The 20835-nt window shown below is 33.4% G+C and overlaps 1 protein-coding gene across 1 annotated transcript in view; it reads left to right on the top strand.

Moving 5' to 3' along the window:
• The window catches only part of LOC131411195 (probable ATP-dependent RNA helicase DDX60), an 81480-nt gene that overhangs the window by 26384 nt on the left and 34261 nt on the right, over nt 1–20835 (top strand). The window contains 11 exon segments of the mRNA XM_058549823.1: nt 1005–1168; nt 4255–4410; nt 5322–5478; nt 6656–6774; nt 7299–7394; nt 10331–10420; nt 10422–10447; nt 17498–17630; nt 18926–19069; nt 19169–19273; nt 19860–19985. Coding sequence (XP_058405806.1) covers nt 1005–1168; nt 4255–4410; nt 5322–5478; nt 6656–6774; nt 7299–7394; nt 10331–10420; nt 10422–10447; nt 17498–17630; nt 18926–19069; nt 19169–19273; nt 19860–19985 — 1316 coding nt within the window.

Here is a 20835-nt window from a genome sequence, read left to right as displayed (position 1 = left end):
TTTGTCTTCTCATTATTCCGTAAACAATACAGTATAACAACTATTACACAGTATTAGGTATTATAAGTAATCTAGAGATGATTTAAAGTATAAGGGAGGATGTGTGTAGATTATATGCAAATACTACACCATTTTATGTAAGGAACTTGAGTATCCGGGGATTTTGGTATCTGCAGGAGTCCTGGAACCAATCCCCCTAGGATACCGAGAAATGACTGTATATATATGTTGTGTGGATATTACACGTAAGAAATTGAGGCTCCAGGAGAAGAAATTATGTGGCCAAATTTCATCGACAGAGCAAGGATTTTAATATAACACTCTTACTCCAATACACAAATTAAATAATTAGTAAATTGGAGCACAATAGTGTTGCGGATGAGGGCAAGAGAGTAAACATTTCTGATTGAAGGGAAGATGAAAGATATTTAGTTCTTAATTGTGGTCACAGGAAAGCAAATATTAAAAGAGTAAATATGGAATGGCCATCATTTTTTTAAAAAAGTCGATTCAGCCCATCCTCCATATTAATCCTTATGATTAAATAATAACAGCTACCATTATTATATCATTTTATATATGGATTATTTTGTTTAATCTTTATAATAACCATATGAGATGAGATCTATTATTATTATCCCCATTATAGCTGTAAAGAAAATGAGGCTTAGAGATGTAACTTTCCAAGTTCCTAAGTCAAGCACAGGCAAGTTAAATTTGAATTTCAGATAAAAACTGAAATTTTTTAGTATAAGTATGTGCCATGCAATATATATCCCAAACTAGGTCTCCTGTATTTTTATTTGCTAAGCTGGCAACTCTACTCTCACTCAAGAGTCCACACTCTTCACTGCTATACAGTACTGGTCATTATGAGTTCCTCAATTATTGTGAGTGATTCATATAAAAACGCTTTTTTTAATCCTGCAATAAAACTGTCAGCTTTTGGGGTTTCAACATCTTGCCTATCTTAAGTTATGAACGTCAATGTTTTATTTCAACAGAAGCAGAATCCAGAGATATAAGCATAATAATTAACTTGATGAAAAGGATTCACAGAATCCATGAAAAATATTCAGAACTCTTACAAAATACACATCGACGAAAATTAGCCAGATATCTAAGATATATTGGATTTGACAACTTGGCACACTCAGTATGTCCTCAGGTAGATGGTATAGAAAATATTACACGATATTCATATATATGAGGCTGTGTGTGTGTGAAGTATTTTATGGAATGTATTCAGGATTAATGTATATTAGATTAAGTAAATGATTAGCCATGTATAGACACTGATCTAATATTTTTTATAGACATGTATTTACTTAGAATAAATGTTTCATTTGTACCAAGGGTACTGTGGTCTGAATGTCTGGGACCCTCCAAAATTTATATGTTAAAATTCTAAGCCCCAGAGTGATGGTCTTTGGAGATGGGGCCTTTGGAAGGTGATTAGGTCATGAGGGTGGAACCCTCATGAATGAGATTAGTGCCCTTATGAAAGATACCCCAGAGAGCTAGCTCATCCTTTCACCATGTGAGATTACAGTAAGAAGATGGCCATCTAGGAGGAAGCTCTCACTAGACACCAAATCTTTGGGTGCCATGATCTTGGGCTTCTCAGCCTTCAAAACTGTGAGAAATAAATGTTTATTGTTTGTAAACCACCTAGTTTATGGTATTTTTGTTGTAGCAGCCCAAATGGACTAAAACACAGGAGCTCTCTATCTTAGAATAAACTCTTACCAAAGCCCACAGGGCCCTACATAACTCGTCCCTGGTCACCTCTCTGTTCCGATTTCCAACCGTTCTGTTTGTTGAGTGAACAGGGTTCCTTTTTGTCTCAGAGTATTGCATCAGCTATTTCTTCCATATGAACGTTTATTCCCTCAGATCTTAACATGGCTTACTCCTTTGGTTGTTAAGGTTTTAGATGAAACATCATCTTATCAAAGAAACATTTATGGCTGCCTTGAGACCATCTAATCTCAAATAGCATTTCCTCCACTCCTCTCACCACCCATGAAGTCACCAAAAAATTTCCTTATTTCTCTTTCTTAACAGCATGTCACTATCTGAACTTCTTTGTTTGTTTTGTTCATTTGTTTCTGTTTGTTTCTCAAAATTAGAGTGTAATTCCCATAGAAGCAGGGCCTTTCTCTCTGTTTCTGCTATGCCTCTTATGCAGTAAGTTTAAAATATCTGTTCAACAAATAGAAGGAAGGAAGGAATAAAGAAAGAAGTGAAGGGTGAAGGGAAGAATTCTCCTGCAGATGTGATTGCTGTCAGTAAATTGTGTCTGTTTATCTGGAAGATTTCTGAAGACTTCTGGAAAGAATTAAAATTTATCCTCAGAGAAATGGATCAACTTAATTTTGTTTTTTTCTAGGAAAGTTTTACTTATGATTATTTCTATTGAATATTCTTACATATACTAACTCCTTTAAACTTCCTATTTAATTGTCTTCAGCTGTTACTTCAAAAGAATCTGTTTGAAGAGAAAATATTTTTTAAGTCAAAATATCTTTCCAAGTACTGACTTGAGCACCATAAAGACAGTACACTTAGAAACAGGGCAGCTCTACCCATGCTATTGCTTAGTTTTGTTAAAGTAGAGATGCTTTCTGTTAGTGGAGGAATGGAAGGGATACATGGAGAGGACATCAACTCAGATGACTGGCGAGAAAGAGGAGGCCTAGCTAGCCTTCCACTTCCTCCTGAACAAGTGCTTCCTTTAAGGGCTCTATAACGTTTGTGAGTCTTCATACTGACCCACCACAGAGATCCAGCCTTTTGCTAGTTTGCCCATTCCTGAAGAGTGCTAACAGGATCCATAAATCCTTCCTAGCTGCGTCTTGCTCCCATATTCTCAGGATGACTTTGGGCCACTCTTTGACAATCTGTAGGATTTCTCTGGAGATCTTGAGGCCAGCTTTCCCAGATGGCTTTTGTTTTCCCCATCCCGCGTAGAAATAGCCCTGTATCTTGATTACTCAAGTGCCATATCCAAAGTTCAATCGGCATATTTAACAAGGCTTTTGAAGCCTTGTGGCTATAGAAATGAATTACACTGCAGAAAAATATGTTAATGCAGAATGTGCGTTGAGTTCTTAGTTCAAATCCAACCATAGTATGCACTAGAGACCCCTTTCTTTCGTTGTTCTATCCCTATTTCATATTGCAAGAGTATATATTTTATTTCCCACAGAAGGAGACCTATGTTTCCCCACTCCTGTGAGAGACCTGAGAAACTGGAAGAAAACAGTTTTCCTAAAACAAACTCACCAGCTCTAGAAAAACAATTCTCTCTCTCTTAAAAAACCAAAACAAAACAAAAAACTTGATGATGATGATGGACAGAAATCTAGCTCCCCACTGTTTCCAACTGCTCCAGATTTGAAATAGGATATTTGCTTTATTATTCCTTGACCAAAACTACCATTACAATTTTTTCTTTTTTTCTTAAACAAGAAATAAACAGAAAATTTTTAGAAATTAATAGAAAATGGCAATTTTTAAATGGAGTTTTTCCTGCTTCAAGCCATCAATGTTTCAAAACATGTTTTGTGGTTGATTCTCAACCAGAACACCTCAACATATAAATTTATGTTTCCCATGCTTTGCTAATATTATCATAATCAAGTGTTATCAGAACTTGAAGAATAGAGGCTATGTGAAATACATGAATTTCTTTTGATGTTGGGTTCCTTAGTGATAAGAGTTGTTTACCCACTGAGTAGAATTCTTTGAGTAAAATAATTTGTAAGATAATATGTACTAATTATATATATCCTAATAAGAATATTTCCTTTACCAAAGATTTCCTTTTAAGATTGGGAAGATTTCCTTAATGGAAACACAATTTTTATTGTGTGTGTGTGAGTTGTTCATATTTAACAATTATCGAAGGTTACATTGATTTGTAATTAAAAGATTAATTTCATATTGCATTTTACTTATATTCTTATGGAACGTGGTACTGCCACATAAAATAGCCTTCAAAAAAATCATGGTAAATATATAGTATCTATTTCCCATGTATCAGAATTGACAGCTAGAATGAAATATTACTCTCCTTTGTTTACTCTGAAATTGGGTTATACAATTTAAGACTTGTAAGATATTGAAAGAAACATGAAATAATAATCTTATTGAAGCAAAACGAACTACAATATGATTGATAATAATTTTCTTGCCCAGAGTCAAAATTGTAAAATAGTATGAAAGTCTAATACGTAATGCTCATTTTAGGTGGAGAAATCAGGTACTGAGAAGGATATTTCTAAATATTCAGTTCAGATGGGAGCAGCTCGGTTTCAGTTAACATACATGGGACCTTACTTATTTCAAGAAGAAAGAAGTGATCCAGATCCCAGGGTGCATCATTTTATACCAGACACATGGCAGGTATTTATTAAAAACATCTGCAGCCTGGAAAAGTGAAGACAGTTGATGGAAACAGTTGGTTCAGATCTCATTGCGGGCAACAAATTTTGGAAATGTAAATCATTATAGAATGCAATATAATGACAGTGAAAATAAATCATTTCTTGACCTAAGAGATAAAAGAACACAGCAAAGAGTCAGTTGAAATGAAAAAATATTGGTTCTATTAAATCGTAGTGTCTGGATTAAAACTAGGCACTCTAACCCTAGTTTGACTGCTCTTAACCATTACACTATGTAATTATCATATACATCCACTTAATTTCATGTCTCAGATATAGTGCCTGATGTTTAATGATACATATTTGGCAAGAGTTTACTGTTTTTTTAAAAGCAGTGGTGCTTTCAGATTGTCCAAATGTTAAATAGCAGATTCATTCATAATGTATCATGATATATCATAAACATATCGTCTATTATATGTATATTTTTTTGGAAAATCTGTCCCTTTCTACCTTATTCATTTGCTGACACTTAATTTATGAACAGAAAAAATCAGAATTATAAAGAAAAGCATATTTTGGTAATTCTGAGTTCAGCCTGAGGTTCGCTAACTCAAGCTAAAAAGAATGCAGAAAGCCAGGCTGCATGGTATCCTGGGCAGGCCCCTTGCAATGATATCTGTTTTATTAGGATATTTTTACCCAAGTTTAGGTGAGGAGTTTTGTAGGAGAGTTGAGGTATGGTTGAGTTATTTCCAAATAACAGAAAATGGTGGTTCCCTTAAGTTACTGCCATCTTGAATACTAGTATGTCTCGGAAGGAACTGTGGATACTAATTCCACAACTTAGAAATAGTTGACATTAAATTAAAATTTGACAGTACATATATATTTTCAAAATGAAATGTGATTTTTTTTTTTTTAATCTAGAGAGAACTTCTTGATGTTGTAGATAAAAATGAATCTGCTGTGATTGTTGCTCCCACCTCATCAGGGAAAACCTATGCGTCTTACTACTGCATGGAGAAAATTCTGAGAGAGGGCAATGAGGGAGTGGTTGTATATGTTGCTCCAACAAAGGTATTGCGTCCATCTGACACTATATATCTTACAGTATTTTCCTCAATTGTAGTTTGTGTCGTTAGTCCTAGGGAAGCACACAGTGTACAGGCTCCAGCCTCGCGGTCATGGGTTTGAGAGTTTATGTGCTGTGTGACCTTGAGCTGATTTCTTACCTTAGTTTCTCCACCTACGAAAAGGGGATAAATGCTTACTTCATACTATTGTTCTAAGCATTAAGTGAGATGATGTATGTAAAGCATCTAATATGCTGTCTGGATGTAGACAATGATCAATATGTGGTACCATTTACAATTATTTTTTATTCATTTTATTGCTTAAAACTTCATAGGTCCAGCACTTATTAAAAGACAGGATTTGACACTTTTGAGAATTTTGCTAAAGGAAAATATTTGATAACTGTACCAGGATTACATGGCTTAGAGCATAGACAAGTTCATGTGAGAGAGAGGGAGAGGGAGAGCAGCTACTCTTAGTTTTGCCCCCTCTGGGGTTGGATAAATGCTCTGTGGAATAACCCCTGATTATTCCAAGTGCTAGAGGCTTCTTCTTGTACAGCAACCTGTGTAAAATAAAGTCAAGATCTTGACAAAATCAGAAATTTTCTCTTCATCTAGAAGGGATTTGTGGTATTCCTTCCTCTCACTTTTCCTAGGAGAATATTTAATTGCAGGCCTTAAAGATACACTGAGAGAAGAGATTCAGAATTCTAGTGTTGAGAGAGATTACCTCTATTGTATGATCCAGGCCTCACACTTTACAGATGAGGAAATTGAGGCTTAGTGAAGTTAAAAAATGTGCCCATCATTGGATAGCCAGTTAGATTTTTTAATAAATAATCATTGTCTGATTTCACCTGTGTGTGTGTATATATATATATATATATATATCACATATATATCACATTTATGTGGCATAGATTGTTGTTTATCGTTTCTAGGTATCACATCGTTAAGCACTGTGTGATATATTACACATTAAGAAAAACTTTAAAACTTTGAAAACTTTAAAACCAGTAGGAAACATTTGGTGCAAAGTAATTCTTTTACTAAGAAAGAGTTATATAAAATTGGTACTCCACTTTTTTGCATGTAAATTGTTTCAGACATTGGTCTACTGTAAACAAATTTTGCAGTGTTGTCAATGATTACTGAATAGCAGATTATGTCTTTTACAACTTAAAGCTCTTGTTAATCAAGTGGTGGGAGTTGTCTGGGATTTATTTACCAAAGCACTGCCAGAAGGATTAGTGGTGTGTGGAGTTTTTACAAGAGATTACCGTCATGATGCCTTGAATTGTCAGGTACATCACAGACATGTACACATAATGAATAATAACACATTATGGCATGCCAGGAGGAGCTTCAAGGTTTTAATGTGAAGATAAACTAAGTCCACAATTACCCCGACAAACATATTTATATTTGAACAGATTATATGATTTTTCTTATATAGTAATTTGGTCAACTTTCAAATAATTATATTTTCTATACCAAGTAGAATGATTTTCTTTTCTGAAATTTCAACATGAGGGAGCAGCTTCCTTCAATAGTGATGGTTTCAAATTGTGATGATTTTATATTCTCAATATACTAGGTGGGACAATATTTCTTAATGAAATGAGCTTAACTCCTTTTGTATGCATCAATAGCAACGTACATCTGTTACACATATTTGCTTTATTTTTCCACAAATGAGATCATTGTTTTAATGGAAATGTCAATATGAACATATTGTGTCATCTAAAATATTTTATTAATGTTTAAAAGTTAAAACTTGAGCTTTTTAAAAAAATCAAGTCAATGGTTCCCTAATTCTTTTTAACAGATATTGGTGACAGTGCCTCAGTGTTTGGAAATCCTCTTGCTATCACCTCATAATGAAAAATGGGTGAAAAGAATGAGATATGTCATATTTGATGAGGTATGCCACCTTTCATTACAATTACCCCAAGTAAATAGTTTTATGTATATAAAAAAATCTGTAATTGATGCATTTTAATAAAATGGCATTTATGTAAATAGTTATTCAAATGAATATTAATTCAGTTTATGGAGGGGGTAGACTTTATGTGTTGGTGGTAAAAGATAGATCTGGAAGGAGATGGGTATGGGAAAAATGGAAAAAATTCTAGATTAAGAGTGATAGTAGCAGAGGAAAAGTATCCCAGAAATCATTAGACACACCATAACTAATTAGCAATAGATTTATTTTTTAGCCAATGAACTTTTATCCCACTGAACCAACTGTCTTTTAAGGGGTACTTTCTCATTTCCTATCACCAGGTGCACTGATGGCTAAAATTAGACATGTTTTCTCTTTTGCTGGGTAAAAAAATGCACTATTCTTCTAGCTAGGATTAGTTTGATGAATATCACTAGGAAGGAAATAAAAAGCAAAACATAAATAAGCAAAAAACAGGCAAACAAAATAGGCAAGCTGCAAATTTAGGAAGATGATGTGTAATTTGAACATTAATTTTGAGTTCTTTCCTAATAAATGTATGTATCAGTTCTTTTCTAATACATTAAGGTATTGAGTGCCATACATTAATCTTAAAATACTGCTTTAGCAACCCTTGAAACATTCATTTTCTTATCATTCCATTTAAAATATCTTTTAATTTCCATCATGATTTAGTTTTGGTCCATCAGTTACTTAGAAGTATATTTCTTAATTTCCAAATATATGTATATCTCTGTATATAATTTTATTTTATTTATATATATAAATTTTATATTATATTTTATATAAGTTAAATATATTATAAATATATTAATATATATATAAAATACATATTAAAAAACTGTCACACATGTGGACCAGAAGACGTGTACAAAATGTTCATAGCAGCAACTCAAATGTCCATCAAAGTAGCAATAATAAACAAAATGTGGTACATTCATATGATAGAATAGATAGAGTGATGAAAATGAGTACAACATAGAATAATCTTCAAATCATAACATTAAGCAATGGAAGCTAGACACAAAAGGACACATGCATGTAATTCTAGTTACAAAATCTTATTAAACTGGCAAAATCAACTTATATTGTTTATGAATATGCACACACGTCTATATAATGAAGTATTATGAAAAAAGCAGTCATAACTAAAAAAATGCAACATAGAAACTATCAAAGGAGGCTGTTATAATATGGACTTCTGAGGTGCTGGAAATATTTAACTTGATTTATAGGGATGTTTGCTTTATCTGGTTAATCTGAGCGATAATTTGTTAATACGAAAGTCTACATTTTTACAAGTTACTGAGTGTTATATTTCACAATAAAACAAAGGTTAAAAAAGAATTCAAAGATTGACTTAGATGTAAATAATTATATTACACATATTGTTGTGCATAAAATTATAATAGCTACCATTATTTTAATGTTTACTATGGATATTTATTCTAACTGATTTCCAGCTATAAAGCCATTTACTCTTCAGAAAAAACCTATGAAGTAGTTACTATTATTATGGCTACTGAATCGAGGCAAAGAGAGATTAACTTCCCCAATTCACCGCATGTTAAGTGGCAGAGGCAGGGTTAGAAGGCAGGCAGCCTGCTTCTGTTTTCTGTGCTTTTAATACAACACAGACAAACAGAGTTATCCCTACATGTAAAAAGATAAGATTACATGTGCTCAAATGTAACACTGAATTAAAAAGCTGCAAACTGTTTATGTAAAATTATTTTAAATCTTATCTTTTGCATCTTTGGTTAAAATACTGAGTGCTTCTAACAAGGTTCTCACTTTATTAGTATAAATTCCACATTCCTCTCTGATTTATCATTCTTTGGCACAAGAAACACACACTCATAATTGCTGTACTTTATTAAAATGACCTGTTATCGATACATTTCTGATGTCCTTTGCATGTGTTTTTTTTTTTCTTTTTTCTACTATTTGACTAAAAGCTCTTTGAAAGCTTCTTTTTACCTCTCCACAGTGTCTGCTTCATAGTGACCTATAAGGGAGAAATCCTTCAGTAAAAATCAGAAATAAAATATAAACATAGGACTTTTGAAATTATTTGGCTTTTTCAATTTTTTAAATTCTATTAAATATAGAGTATAATGTACATAAGGATCTAATTTTACTATATAAAAGTTTGTTACTAGTTGAGAATTTTACAGAAATTATATAAAATTAAGTCTTGTAAAGTTGTCCTTGCTTTCATATATTATTGATAATTTCACATGTCATTGTGGCAAACTAATAAGTAATGAGCTAGTCACTGCACCCATCTTGCCCCATTTACACTCACCATTTACACCCTGGGCTTTCTCTAGATTTCTGTCTTGTGTAGAATAAGTGCTCTTATGTACGTTTACAGACTGAAGCCTGGAGTGGTCAATTTATTTCAAATTAATTTATGTTATAAACATTTTTATCTGTATTTCAGTGGTGGGATTAGTGACACATGAGTAAATGTTTTATTTTTATAGAGATTTTTCTTTTATTATCTTTTTTATGACAATCTGTAATTTAGGTATTATTTCATTTATAAATAAGAGTTACAAAATGTGTTCTTTTGTTCGTTTGTTTTTGCTTTTGCATGTTATTACCATGGCGTGTAATTATCTGTATTATAGTTCAGCTATTAAAATGCATGATAAAGCAAGTCATCTCTCGATACAATATTGGTAAATAATCCGATTATTGGTAAATTGAAATCCACTTTAGTTCCTCTCAAAATCGTGTTGATTTGTTTGACTAACTTTGTCAGTGGGTGAATGAACATTACTGAATGTGGGGAGAGAGGAATAATAAGTTCTGGTACCATAATCTATTAACATTTTGGAAAAAATGGTAACTGATTTTACACTGAGTCTATTTAACCACATTGCCAGGTTCACTGTCTTGGGGGAGAAATTGGAGCAGAAGTTTGGGAACATCTACTCGTTATGATTCGGTGTTCCTTTCTGGCACTTTCTGCTACTAATCAGTAATCCTGAACATCTCACTGAGTAAGCCTGAATTTTACGTTCATTATTATCACCATTAATGTCAGTCATGGGTTATTTAAAATAATCTCTAAAACAGGGGCCGGCCCCGTGGCGTAGTGGTTAAGTTTGTGCACTCTGCTTTAGTGGCCTGGGGGTTCGTGGGTTCAGATCCCAGGCGTGGACCTGCACACCACTCATCAAGCCATGCTGTGGCAGTGTCCCACATACAAAATAGAGAAAGACTGGCATGATGTTATCTCAGTGACAATCTTCCTCAAGCAAAAAAGAGGAGAATTGGCAACAGATGTTAGCTCAGGGTCAATCTTCCTCACCAAAAAATAAATAAATAATCTGTAAAACAAAACAAAACAAAAAGTCTCTTCAAGTAAGACTTATCTTCTTTGAATCTGTTTCTATTTAACTAGAAAGCATTTCCTCTCATCCTTTAACTAGATGTAATTTACATACTAACCTGATCTCTGAAGAATTTTGTGTGAGAGTGATTTAATTTTCCTGTTTGTAGTTTGATATTTAGCTTCTCAGAGAACAGCATAAGGTCTTTTAGAACTATCCCTCCAATATACTTTGTATGCTACTTTCCTATGCAAAACAACCAAAAAATGTTTTCAAAATTCATACAGCAGAAATGAATATAACCACTATATTGGGTCAATGCATTTCATAAGGAACCTCAAGTATCAATTCTTAGTGATTGCAGAAAAGTAACAACTGATTAAACTATGTGACTATAAATATAGTTTTTTTTCTTTTTTATTAACAGTTTATTTAAACTATAACAAAAGAAACAAAATGGTTCACATGCACCACCCCCTTCTGCTGGCGACTACCAATCTCTTCTCTGTATCTATGAGCTTAATTTTTTTTAGACTATCATAAGAGACATCATATGATATTTGTTTTTCTCTCTCCGATTGATTTCATTTAGCATAATGCCCTCAAGGGCCATCCATGTTGTCAACACTTGCAAGGTGTCATTCTTTTTTATGGCTGAATAATATTCCATAGTATACGTATACCACAATTGCTTTATCCATTCATCCACTGATGGACACTTAGGTTGTTCCCATATCTTGGCTATTGTAAATAAAGCTGCAAAGAAAATGGGGGTGCATATATCTTTTCAAGTTAGTGTTTTGTTTTCTTTGGATAAATACCCAAAAGTGGAATTTTTGTATCATATAGTAGTTTTTTTTTAATTTTTTGAGGAATCTCCATACTGTTTTCCATAGTGGCTGCACCAGTTTACATTCCAACCAACGGTACACAAATGTTTCCTTTACTCCACATTCTCAGCAAAACTTATTTCTTATCTTTCTGATAATAGGCATTCTGACAGGCATGAGGTGATATGTAATTGAGGTTTTGATTACATGTCTCTGGTGATTACTGATATTGAGCATCGATTCATGTACTTGTTGGCCATCTATATGTCTTCTTCAGAAAAATATCTAGTCAGATCTTCTGCCCATTTTTTAATTGGATTGTTTGTTTTTTTCTGCTATTGAGTTGTATGGGTTGCTTATATATTTTGGATATCAATCCCTTGTTGGATATACGACTTGCAAATATTTTCTTCCATTCAGTAGGTTGCCTTTTAATTTTGTTGAAGGTTTCCTCTACTGTGCAGAAGCTTTTTAGTTTGATGTAGTCGCACATGTTTATTTTTGCTTTTGGTGTCAGATTAAAAAAATCATTGTCAAGACCAATGTCAGTTTGCTGACTGCCTATGTTTTCTTCCAGGAGTTTTATAGTTTCTGGTCTTATTCAAGTCTTTAATCCATTTTGAGTTAATTTTTGTGTGTAAGATAGTGGTCAAGTTTCATTCTTTTGCATGTGGCTGTCCAGTTTTCCCAACATCAGTTATTGAAGAGACTATCCTTTATCCATGGTTTATTCTTGGTTAATTTGCCAAAAATTAATTGATCATATATGTGTGGTTTTATTTCTGGGCTCTCAATTCTGTTCCATTTATCTATATTGTTTTGAATACTAGAGCTTTGTAATATAGTTTGAAATCACGGAGTGTGATGCCTCTAGCTTTGTTCTTTCTCAAGATTGTTTTGGCTATTTGGGTTTTTTTGTGGCTCCATACAAATTTTAGGATTATTTATTCTATTTCTCTGAAAAATCCTATTGGAATTTTGATAAGGATAGGAAGACAGAGGCCCCTAGGGACCCGAGAAGGCCTTGCATGCCCACTAAGGTCTTGTTGTCCAAAATGGCCAATAAGAAGACAGAAGCTGAGAACTAGAGGTGGGGTAGAGAAAGACTGAGATTCTGCTTGAGCTTTTATTCCCCAAGAAACCCATCACTCTTTTTATTTCGTTGTAATCTATTTATCAATAAAGTCCTTTTTTTCTCCACAAAAATTGTAGATTTTTCAATCTACATCAAATCTGTAGATTGCTTTGGGTAGTATGGACATTTTAACAACATTGATCCTTCCAATCCACGAACACAGAATATCTTTCCATTTGTTTGTGTCTTCTTCAGTTTCATTAAATCTTGTAGTTGTCAGTATATAGGTCTTTCACTTCCTTGGTTAAATTTATTCCTAGGTATTTTATTATTTTTGATCCAGTTGTAAATGGGATTTAAAAAATTTTTTTCTGATATTTCATTATTAGTGTATAGAAAAGTAATAGATTTTTGTGTATTGATTTTGTATCCTGCAACTTTACTGAATTCATTTATTAGTTCTAACAGTTTTTTGATAGAGTATTTAGGGTTTTATAAATATCATATCATGTCATCTGCAAATACTGGCAGTTTTGCTTCTACCTTTCCAATTTAGATGCCTTTTATTTCTTTTTTTGCCTAATTGCTCTGGCTAGGACTTCCAATACTATGTTTTTAAAAGTGATGATAGTGGGCATCTTTGTCTTGTTCCTGATCTTAAAGGAAAAGCTTTCAGCTTTTCATTGTTGAGTATGATGTTAGTTGTGGGCTTGTCATGTATGGCCTTTATCATGTTGAAGTACATTCTCTCTATACCCTCTTTGTGTTTTTTTGTGTGTGTGTGTGAGGAAGATCAGCCCTGTGCTAACATCTGCAAATCCTCCTCTTTTTTTTTTTTTTTTCTTGCTGAGGAAGGCTGGACCTGGGCTAACATCTGTGCCCATCTTCCTCCACTTTATATGGGATGCCGCCACAGCATGGCTTGCCAAGTGGTGCATCGGTGCACACCTGGGATCCGAACCAGCGAACCTCGGGCTGCCGTGGTGGAGCGTGTGCACTTAACCGCTTGCGCCACTGGGCTGGCCCCATATACCCTCTTTGTTGAGAGTGTTCATCATAAGTGGATGTTGAATTTTCTCAAATGCTTTTTCTGCATCTATTGAGATGATCATATAATTTTTACCCTTCATTTTGTTAATGTGATGTATCACATTGACTGATTTGCAGATGCTGAACCATCCTTGCATCCCTGGAATAAATTCCACTTGATTGTAGTAGATAATTATTTTAATGTATTGTTGAATTCAGTTTGCTAATGTTTTGTTGAGGATTTTTGCATCTGTGTTCCTCAGGAATATTGTAATTTTCTTTTCTTTTAACATCCTTGTCTGGGTTTGGTATCAGGGGAATCCTGGCCTCATAAAATGACTTAGGAAGAGTTCCCTCCTCTTCTACTTTTTGGAAGAATTTGAGAAGGGTTGGTATTAATTTTTCTTTGAATGTTAGGTATAATTCACCAGGGAAGCCATCTGGTCCTGGTCTTCTGTTTGTTGGGAGGTTTTGGATTACTGATTCAATCTCCTTAGTAGTAATAGGTCTGTTCAGATTTTCTATATTTCAGCATGAATCAATGTTGGTAGGTTTTATATTTCTAGGAATTCATCCATTTCTTCTCTGTTGTCCAATTTGTTGGCATATAATTGTTCATAGTAGGCTGTTACGATCCTTTGTATTTCTGTTATATCAGTTGTAACATCTCCTCTTTCATTTCTGATTTTATTTATTTGAGTCCTTTCTTGCTTTTTCTTGGTGAGTCTAGCTAAAAGTTCGTCAATTGTGGTTATCTTTTCAAAGAAGCAGCTTTTAATTTCCTCAATCTTTTCCATTGTCTTTTTAGTCTTTATTTCATTTTTTATTTCCTTCCTTCACTAACTTTGGCTCCGTTTGTTCTTTGTTTTCTAGTTTTTTGAATTATAATGTTAGATTGTTTATTTGAGACTTTTCGTGCTTCTTGAGGTAGGCATTTATTGCTATGAACTGTCCTCTTAGAACTGCTTTTGCTGTACCCCATAAATTTTGATATGTTACATTTCCATTTTTTATTGTCTCAAGGTATTTTTTAAATTTCTCTTTTGATTTCTTCTTTGATCCATTGGTTGTTCAGATCATGTTATTTAATCTCAATGTATTCATGAATTTTCCAGTTTCCTTCATGTAATTAACTCTAGTTTCATACCACTGTGGTTGGAAAAGATGCTTGAGATGATTTCCATCCTCTTAAATTTATTAAGACTTGTTTTGTGACCTAACACATGATCTATCCTGGAAAATGTTCCATGTGTGCTTGAGAAGAATGTGTATGCTGTTACTCTTGGATGGAATGTTCTGTAAACATCTGTCAAGTCTATCTGGTCTAACATATTGTTTAAGGCTGATGTTTCCTTATTGACTTTCTTTCTGGATGATCTATTCATTGATCTAAGTGAGGTGTTAAAGTCCCCTACTATTATTGTGTTGCTGTCTATTTCTCCCTTTATGTCTGTTAATATTTGCTTTATATATTTAGGTGATTTACAAATGTTATAACCTCCTGTTGGACTGACACCTTTATCTTTATAAAATGCCCGTTTTTGTCCCTTATTGCAGTCTTTGTTTTAAAGTCTGTTTTGTCTGATATGAGTATTGCTAACTCCAGCTTTCTTTTGGTTTCCATTTGCATGGAATGTCTTCTTCCATCCTTTCACTTTCAGTCTGAGTATGTCCTTACATCTAAACAGAGTCTCTTGTAGGCAGTATATATATATATGGATCTTGTTTTTTTTATCCATTCAGCCATTGTATGTCTTTTGATTAGAGAGTTTAGTCCATTTATATTTAAAGTAATTATTGATAGATATGTACTTATTGCCATTTTTAAAATTGCTTTCTGGCTGTTTTTATAGTTCTTCTCTGTTCCTTTTTTCTTCTCTTGCTCTCTTCCATTGTGTTTGATGACTTTCTTTAGTGGTATGATTATGTTTCTTTCTCTTTATCTTTTGTGCATTTACTGTAGGTTTTTGCTTTGTGATTACCATGAGGCTTACATCAAACAACTTGTATCTATGACAGTCTATTTTAAGTTGATAACAACTTAGGTTTGATCCCATTCTAAAGATCAACATTTTTACTCTCTCCTCTCCATGTTTTAAGTTTTTGATGTCACATTTTATATCTTTTCATCTTGTGTGTCCCTTAACTAATTATTGTAATTATGGTTATTTTTGTCTTTTAACTTTTATACTAGCTTTATAAGTAATTAATTCACTACATTTACTATATATTTATCTTTCCAGTGAGAGTTACTTTTTCATGTATGTTCTTGTTACTAATTAGCACCATCTCTTTTCAGTTTAAAAGAGTTCCTTTAACATTTCTTGTAAGGCCAGTTTAGTGGTGATGAATTCCTTTAGGTTTATTTGTCTGGAATACTCTTTACCTCCCCTTCAATTGTAAATGATATCTTTGCTGGGAAGAGTATTCTGGGTTGGAAGTTTTTTCTTTTAGCACTTTGAATATATCATGCCACTCCCTTCTGGCCTGCATAGTTTCTGTTGAAAAATCCGTTTATTGCCTTATGGGGATTCCCTTGTATGCACCAAATTTTTTTTTTTTTCATGCTGCTTTAATATTCTCTCCAGTCTTTAACTTTTGACATTTTAATTATAATGTGTGTTGGTGTGGGTCTCTTTTGCTTCATATTATTTGGAACTTTCTGGGCTTTCTGGATCTGGATGTCCATTTCCTTCCCTATGTTAGGGAAGGTTCAGACATTATTTCTTCAAATAAGATTTCTGCCCTTTTTTCTCTCTCTTCTCCTTCTGAGAGTCCTATAATGTGAATTTTGCTTCACTTGGTGTTGTCCCATAAGGCCCTTAAGCTATCTTTACCTTTTTTCATTATTTTTTCTTTTTACTGCTCTGATTGAGTGAGTTTCACTGCCTAGTCTTCTAGTTGAGTGATCCTTTCTTCTGCTTCATTTAGTCTGCTGTTGAAGCCTTCTAGTATGTTTTTCAGTTCAGTCATTGTATCCTTCAGCTCTGTGACTTCTATTTTGTACTTTCTTATATTTCTCATCACTTGGTTGAAGTTTCCACTGTATTCATCCATTCTTCTCCCCAGGGCCGTGAGCATTTTTACGACCATTACTTTGAACTCTTTATGAGGTAAATTATTTATCTCTGTTTTATTAAGGTTTTTTCCTGAGTTTTAATTTGTTCTTTCATTTGGAACATATGCCCATGTTTCTTCATTTTGCTGGCTCTCTGTTGGTTTCTATATAGTGGATGAAACAACCACCTCTTCTAGTCTTGAAGGAGTGGTCTTGTGTAGACGATGAACCTTGTTATTCATCCCCGCCCCAGCTCTTGCTTGTCTCTCAAACTTCTGTGCTTGTACAAGTAGCTTATTATATTTTTAATACCTCCTGGTAGTTGAGGATGTGCTAAGACCTGTCAGTGTCCCAAAGAGGAGGAACTCAGCGCCTAGATTCTGGGAGCTGGAAGCCAGACTCTCAGGCAATCGCTTTTAAAAGTATGCAAATATATAGAGTCCTGTGGAATTGCAAGCATAAACTCCACTGGTCACCAGAGCCTGGCAATCTAGAGCTCTTGCCTGGGCAATAGTTGCAAAAATCAGGGCTCCAGGTGAGTGTATTGGCTAAACTAAAATATAAATGTGATTGTATAATGTAAAATATAAATATAATTTTAATATGTTCAAAGTTTAGAGAAGATTTTTATTCCCTTATCAGTTTTCAATAATTTTTCTTTGAAAACCAATGATATTATAGATTTGTTTTTCTGTGAAAATAACACTTTCTTTTTTTATAACTAGGTGGTTGGTGTTAATTAAAAGATATTGGCAACATGTTGAGAGTACATCGGAAAATTCTGGTTCATCACAAAATGCCTTGAAAGCTTCGAAGAAAGAACAAAGAAAGAGAATAGAAAAGCCACACTACATTATGGTTAAGGACAGAATTATAGCAAGGATAACTGTTTCACTTTCTATTCTTTAAGAAAAAATTAAGGGTAAAAAGGTATTTAGAGGGCAGTTTTGGCTCACTGGAAAATGTTTGCTTCAAAATATATTATTTCATTTGTGGTCTAGTTCTATGCTATACATCTAATATCTATCGATCTATCTATCTATTCATTATTTAAAAGATATTGTCTAGAGGCACAGCTCAAATTCTACCTTAATTCTTTCAGTTCAAGTGCCATAGTATGTCCTACATTATGACATTTCCTACTCTCTAATATAAGTATTTTTTATATGCCTTATTTTCTTTGGAGAGTACTACATATTATATATATATATATATTTTTTAAGTAAATAGATAATATTACATATAATATATATATTTGTTTTTATCCATGTCATAATGCCTTAATTTTTAAATGTACTGTAAAAATTTTACTACCGAATTGATGAATGTTGCTATATCTTTTACACTTGTGACTATTTACATGAGAAATCTCTGCATTAGTATAAAATCATATTTTTATGGCTATTTTCCAACCAAAAGTTGCAGATCCCCATATGTGACATTCGTGCTTTCACTTAACAGATATTAAAGTGCCTAACATGAGCCAAACCCCATTCTAGTCCTTAGGGATATAATAGGAAAAAAACTCCTTGCTTTCACAGAGCTTAAATTTTAATGTGGATGTAGAGATTAAATAAGATTTATAATAAATACATTTAAAAATAAAAGAAAATAAAAAGCATGTTAGGTAGTGATAACTGCTGAGAAAAAATAAATCCTAATGCAATATTAATAGAGACATTTGGGATATCAGCTTCCTAGATTTTAAAAGAAATGGACAAGGGACCAAAGAAGACACATAATTTCTGTGACCTGGTAATATTATTCTCAAAGACAAAGAAATAATATAATAATAATTCTAATAGTGAAACCTAATGTTTATAATTAAATAATTGTATAACTATATCTATTTATTTATCCCATGCCCCATTACACAAAGTCATGATTTATAAGAATACACAAAGAAATAAATTATAAAATCATAATTAAATACTAAGAACTGAGAAGCAATAATAGATTATAATTGAAGATTCAGACCAGAAGAAGTAAAGCACAGATCGATAGTATAGGTACACTGAATCCTCTTTCAAGGTTCTTCCCAATGCACAGCACTGTTTCTAGTGTTTTATTGACAATAGATTCATGCATAGGTCTCCCTAGGCCTACTTGTAATCGTAAAATCGGAATTACATCATTGTTTTGAAAGGAAAAAGATCTTAATGATCATTTCATTCCTGTATTTCACAGTGTGGTACAAAGAGCGATACAATGATCTGGAAAAGTATGTGTGTTCCCTAAAGGGTAATGACTTTCTCATTGAACACTATCGCCCATGTGCTGCACTTACAGCCAATCATGTAAGTACAAACCACTTTGGAAAATGAGTATGTATCCAGATTGTTAAAAATCTGCTTATGGGATATAAAATTAGTAATTTTGTATTTTATGGTTTTCAGATAGAGAAATATGGAATCCCTTCAGACCTTGGATTTTCTCCTCGGGAAAGCATACTGCTTTATGATGCTATGGTACATGTTTGGCCAGAATGGCCAAGAATGCAGGTGTGTGTATATATATATTCGATGACTGACAGCTCTAGTTCTTTGGCTATGGCAGTCCGTCAATAATGAGCAAATTCATGAATGGTATTTATTCTGGCATAGATAAAGGCAACATATTTCATTGTTAAGAGTATAAACTCCAGAGCCACGGTATTTCAGAATTGGGCAAATTAGTTACATTTTCTATATATCTGTTTTTTTCCTTGCCAAAAAGGATAATAATATGCACTTTGTAGTGTTATTATGAAGAGTAACTGAATTGTTATTTGTAAAATGTTTAGAATAGTGCCTTGCCATAGTAAGAAAAATATGTATGTTTAAAGAAACATTTTAGAAATTTTCTATTCTTTTATCTCTAAAGATAATGCAATATTAAGAAAATTATCTATTGGTAGGTTCTAATGAAAAGAGGATAATATGCAACCATAGAGAACAGAACTGTCAGTCTATATGCAGTTAATCCTATAACTGGGTATGAGTGGGTATTGACTGCTTAAGAGATTTATTTCATAGTGGTGTATATGGAAAACTTTAGAAAGGATGATAACTTCATTTTTCTTGACATTTGTGGTTCTTCATTTTCAAGGAGTTAGAACCTGAAGAATTCAGCTGCTTCAAAAATAAAGTAGTCATCACGAGGGGAGATGCCAAGAAATATGAAGAAGAACTGAAAAAGGAAATGATTCATTGGATTCAGCTGGACCGAAGCAAGGTAGTTAAAACCATTTAGGATCTATTTAAATAGAAGATTAATATAAAATGAATCTGGCTTTTTCATTTAGGTTCAGCAGAATCACACATAAAGCTCTAGAGGATTTGAAGATGGATATCCCATTACCATGCATTGCAATTCTACCTTATATTTAGTTAGCTAGATGTGGAAAAATGCGGAAAATCATTACTTGAGCTCTAGCTGGACAACCCACATGTGCTGGAACCATGTCCTTTTTGAATCTGCATTTCAGACAGTTAAATCTAGGTTGGGCTATTTCTTTTCATAAAAGGTAGGACTTCTCTGATTTCTGAAACCACTGGGTCATTACCCCGATTTTCTACTCCAATATTTTCCCAAGGAAGATCTTTTGTCTATTTACTTGTTTGGATAGGTAGATGCCCAGTTTCTCTCTGTCGCCAATAAACTGGATAGATAGAGGAGATTTTAAGTATTATTTATCTTATTTACTTTAAGTTCTATTCTTTGACTTTCCTATTTTCTGATGATAAAAAATCCCAATGATACTTTACTTCCTGATAATGAGCACTACAATATCTCAATGGCACTAGCAGTGGCACTTGCCCAAAGTTAACCAGGGCTATTCACTGAACCATTAGAAGGAAAGGAATGTGAATAAACTCTTTCACACATGCTGACATGTAATATCAAATAATTTGGATCACTTGGGGCCCTGTATCATGGTCAAGATGTGATCATTTTTTGATCAGCATGGTCTCAGGTAATGGAAGCAGGATTTCAATACATCCCTAGTTCTCACCTTCTCATTCCATGTGGGGAAGAATCCATTTTTTCTTTTTAAATTTCAATTACACATTGACTTGGGCAG

This window comes from Diceros bicornis, chromosome 11 (assembly GCF_020826845.1).
Source record: "Diceros bicornis minor isolate mBicDic1 chromosome 11, mDicBic1.mat.cur, whole genome shotgun sequence".
NCBI lineage: Eukaryota > Metazoa > Chordata > Mammalia > Perissodactyla > Rhinocerotidae > Diceros > Diceros bicornis.
This window is presented reverse-complemented; position numbering and strand designations above follow the sequence as displayed.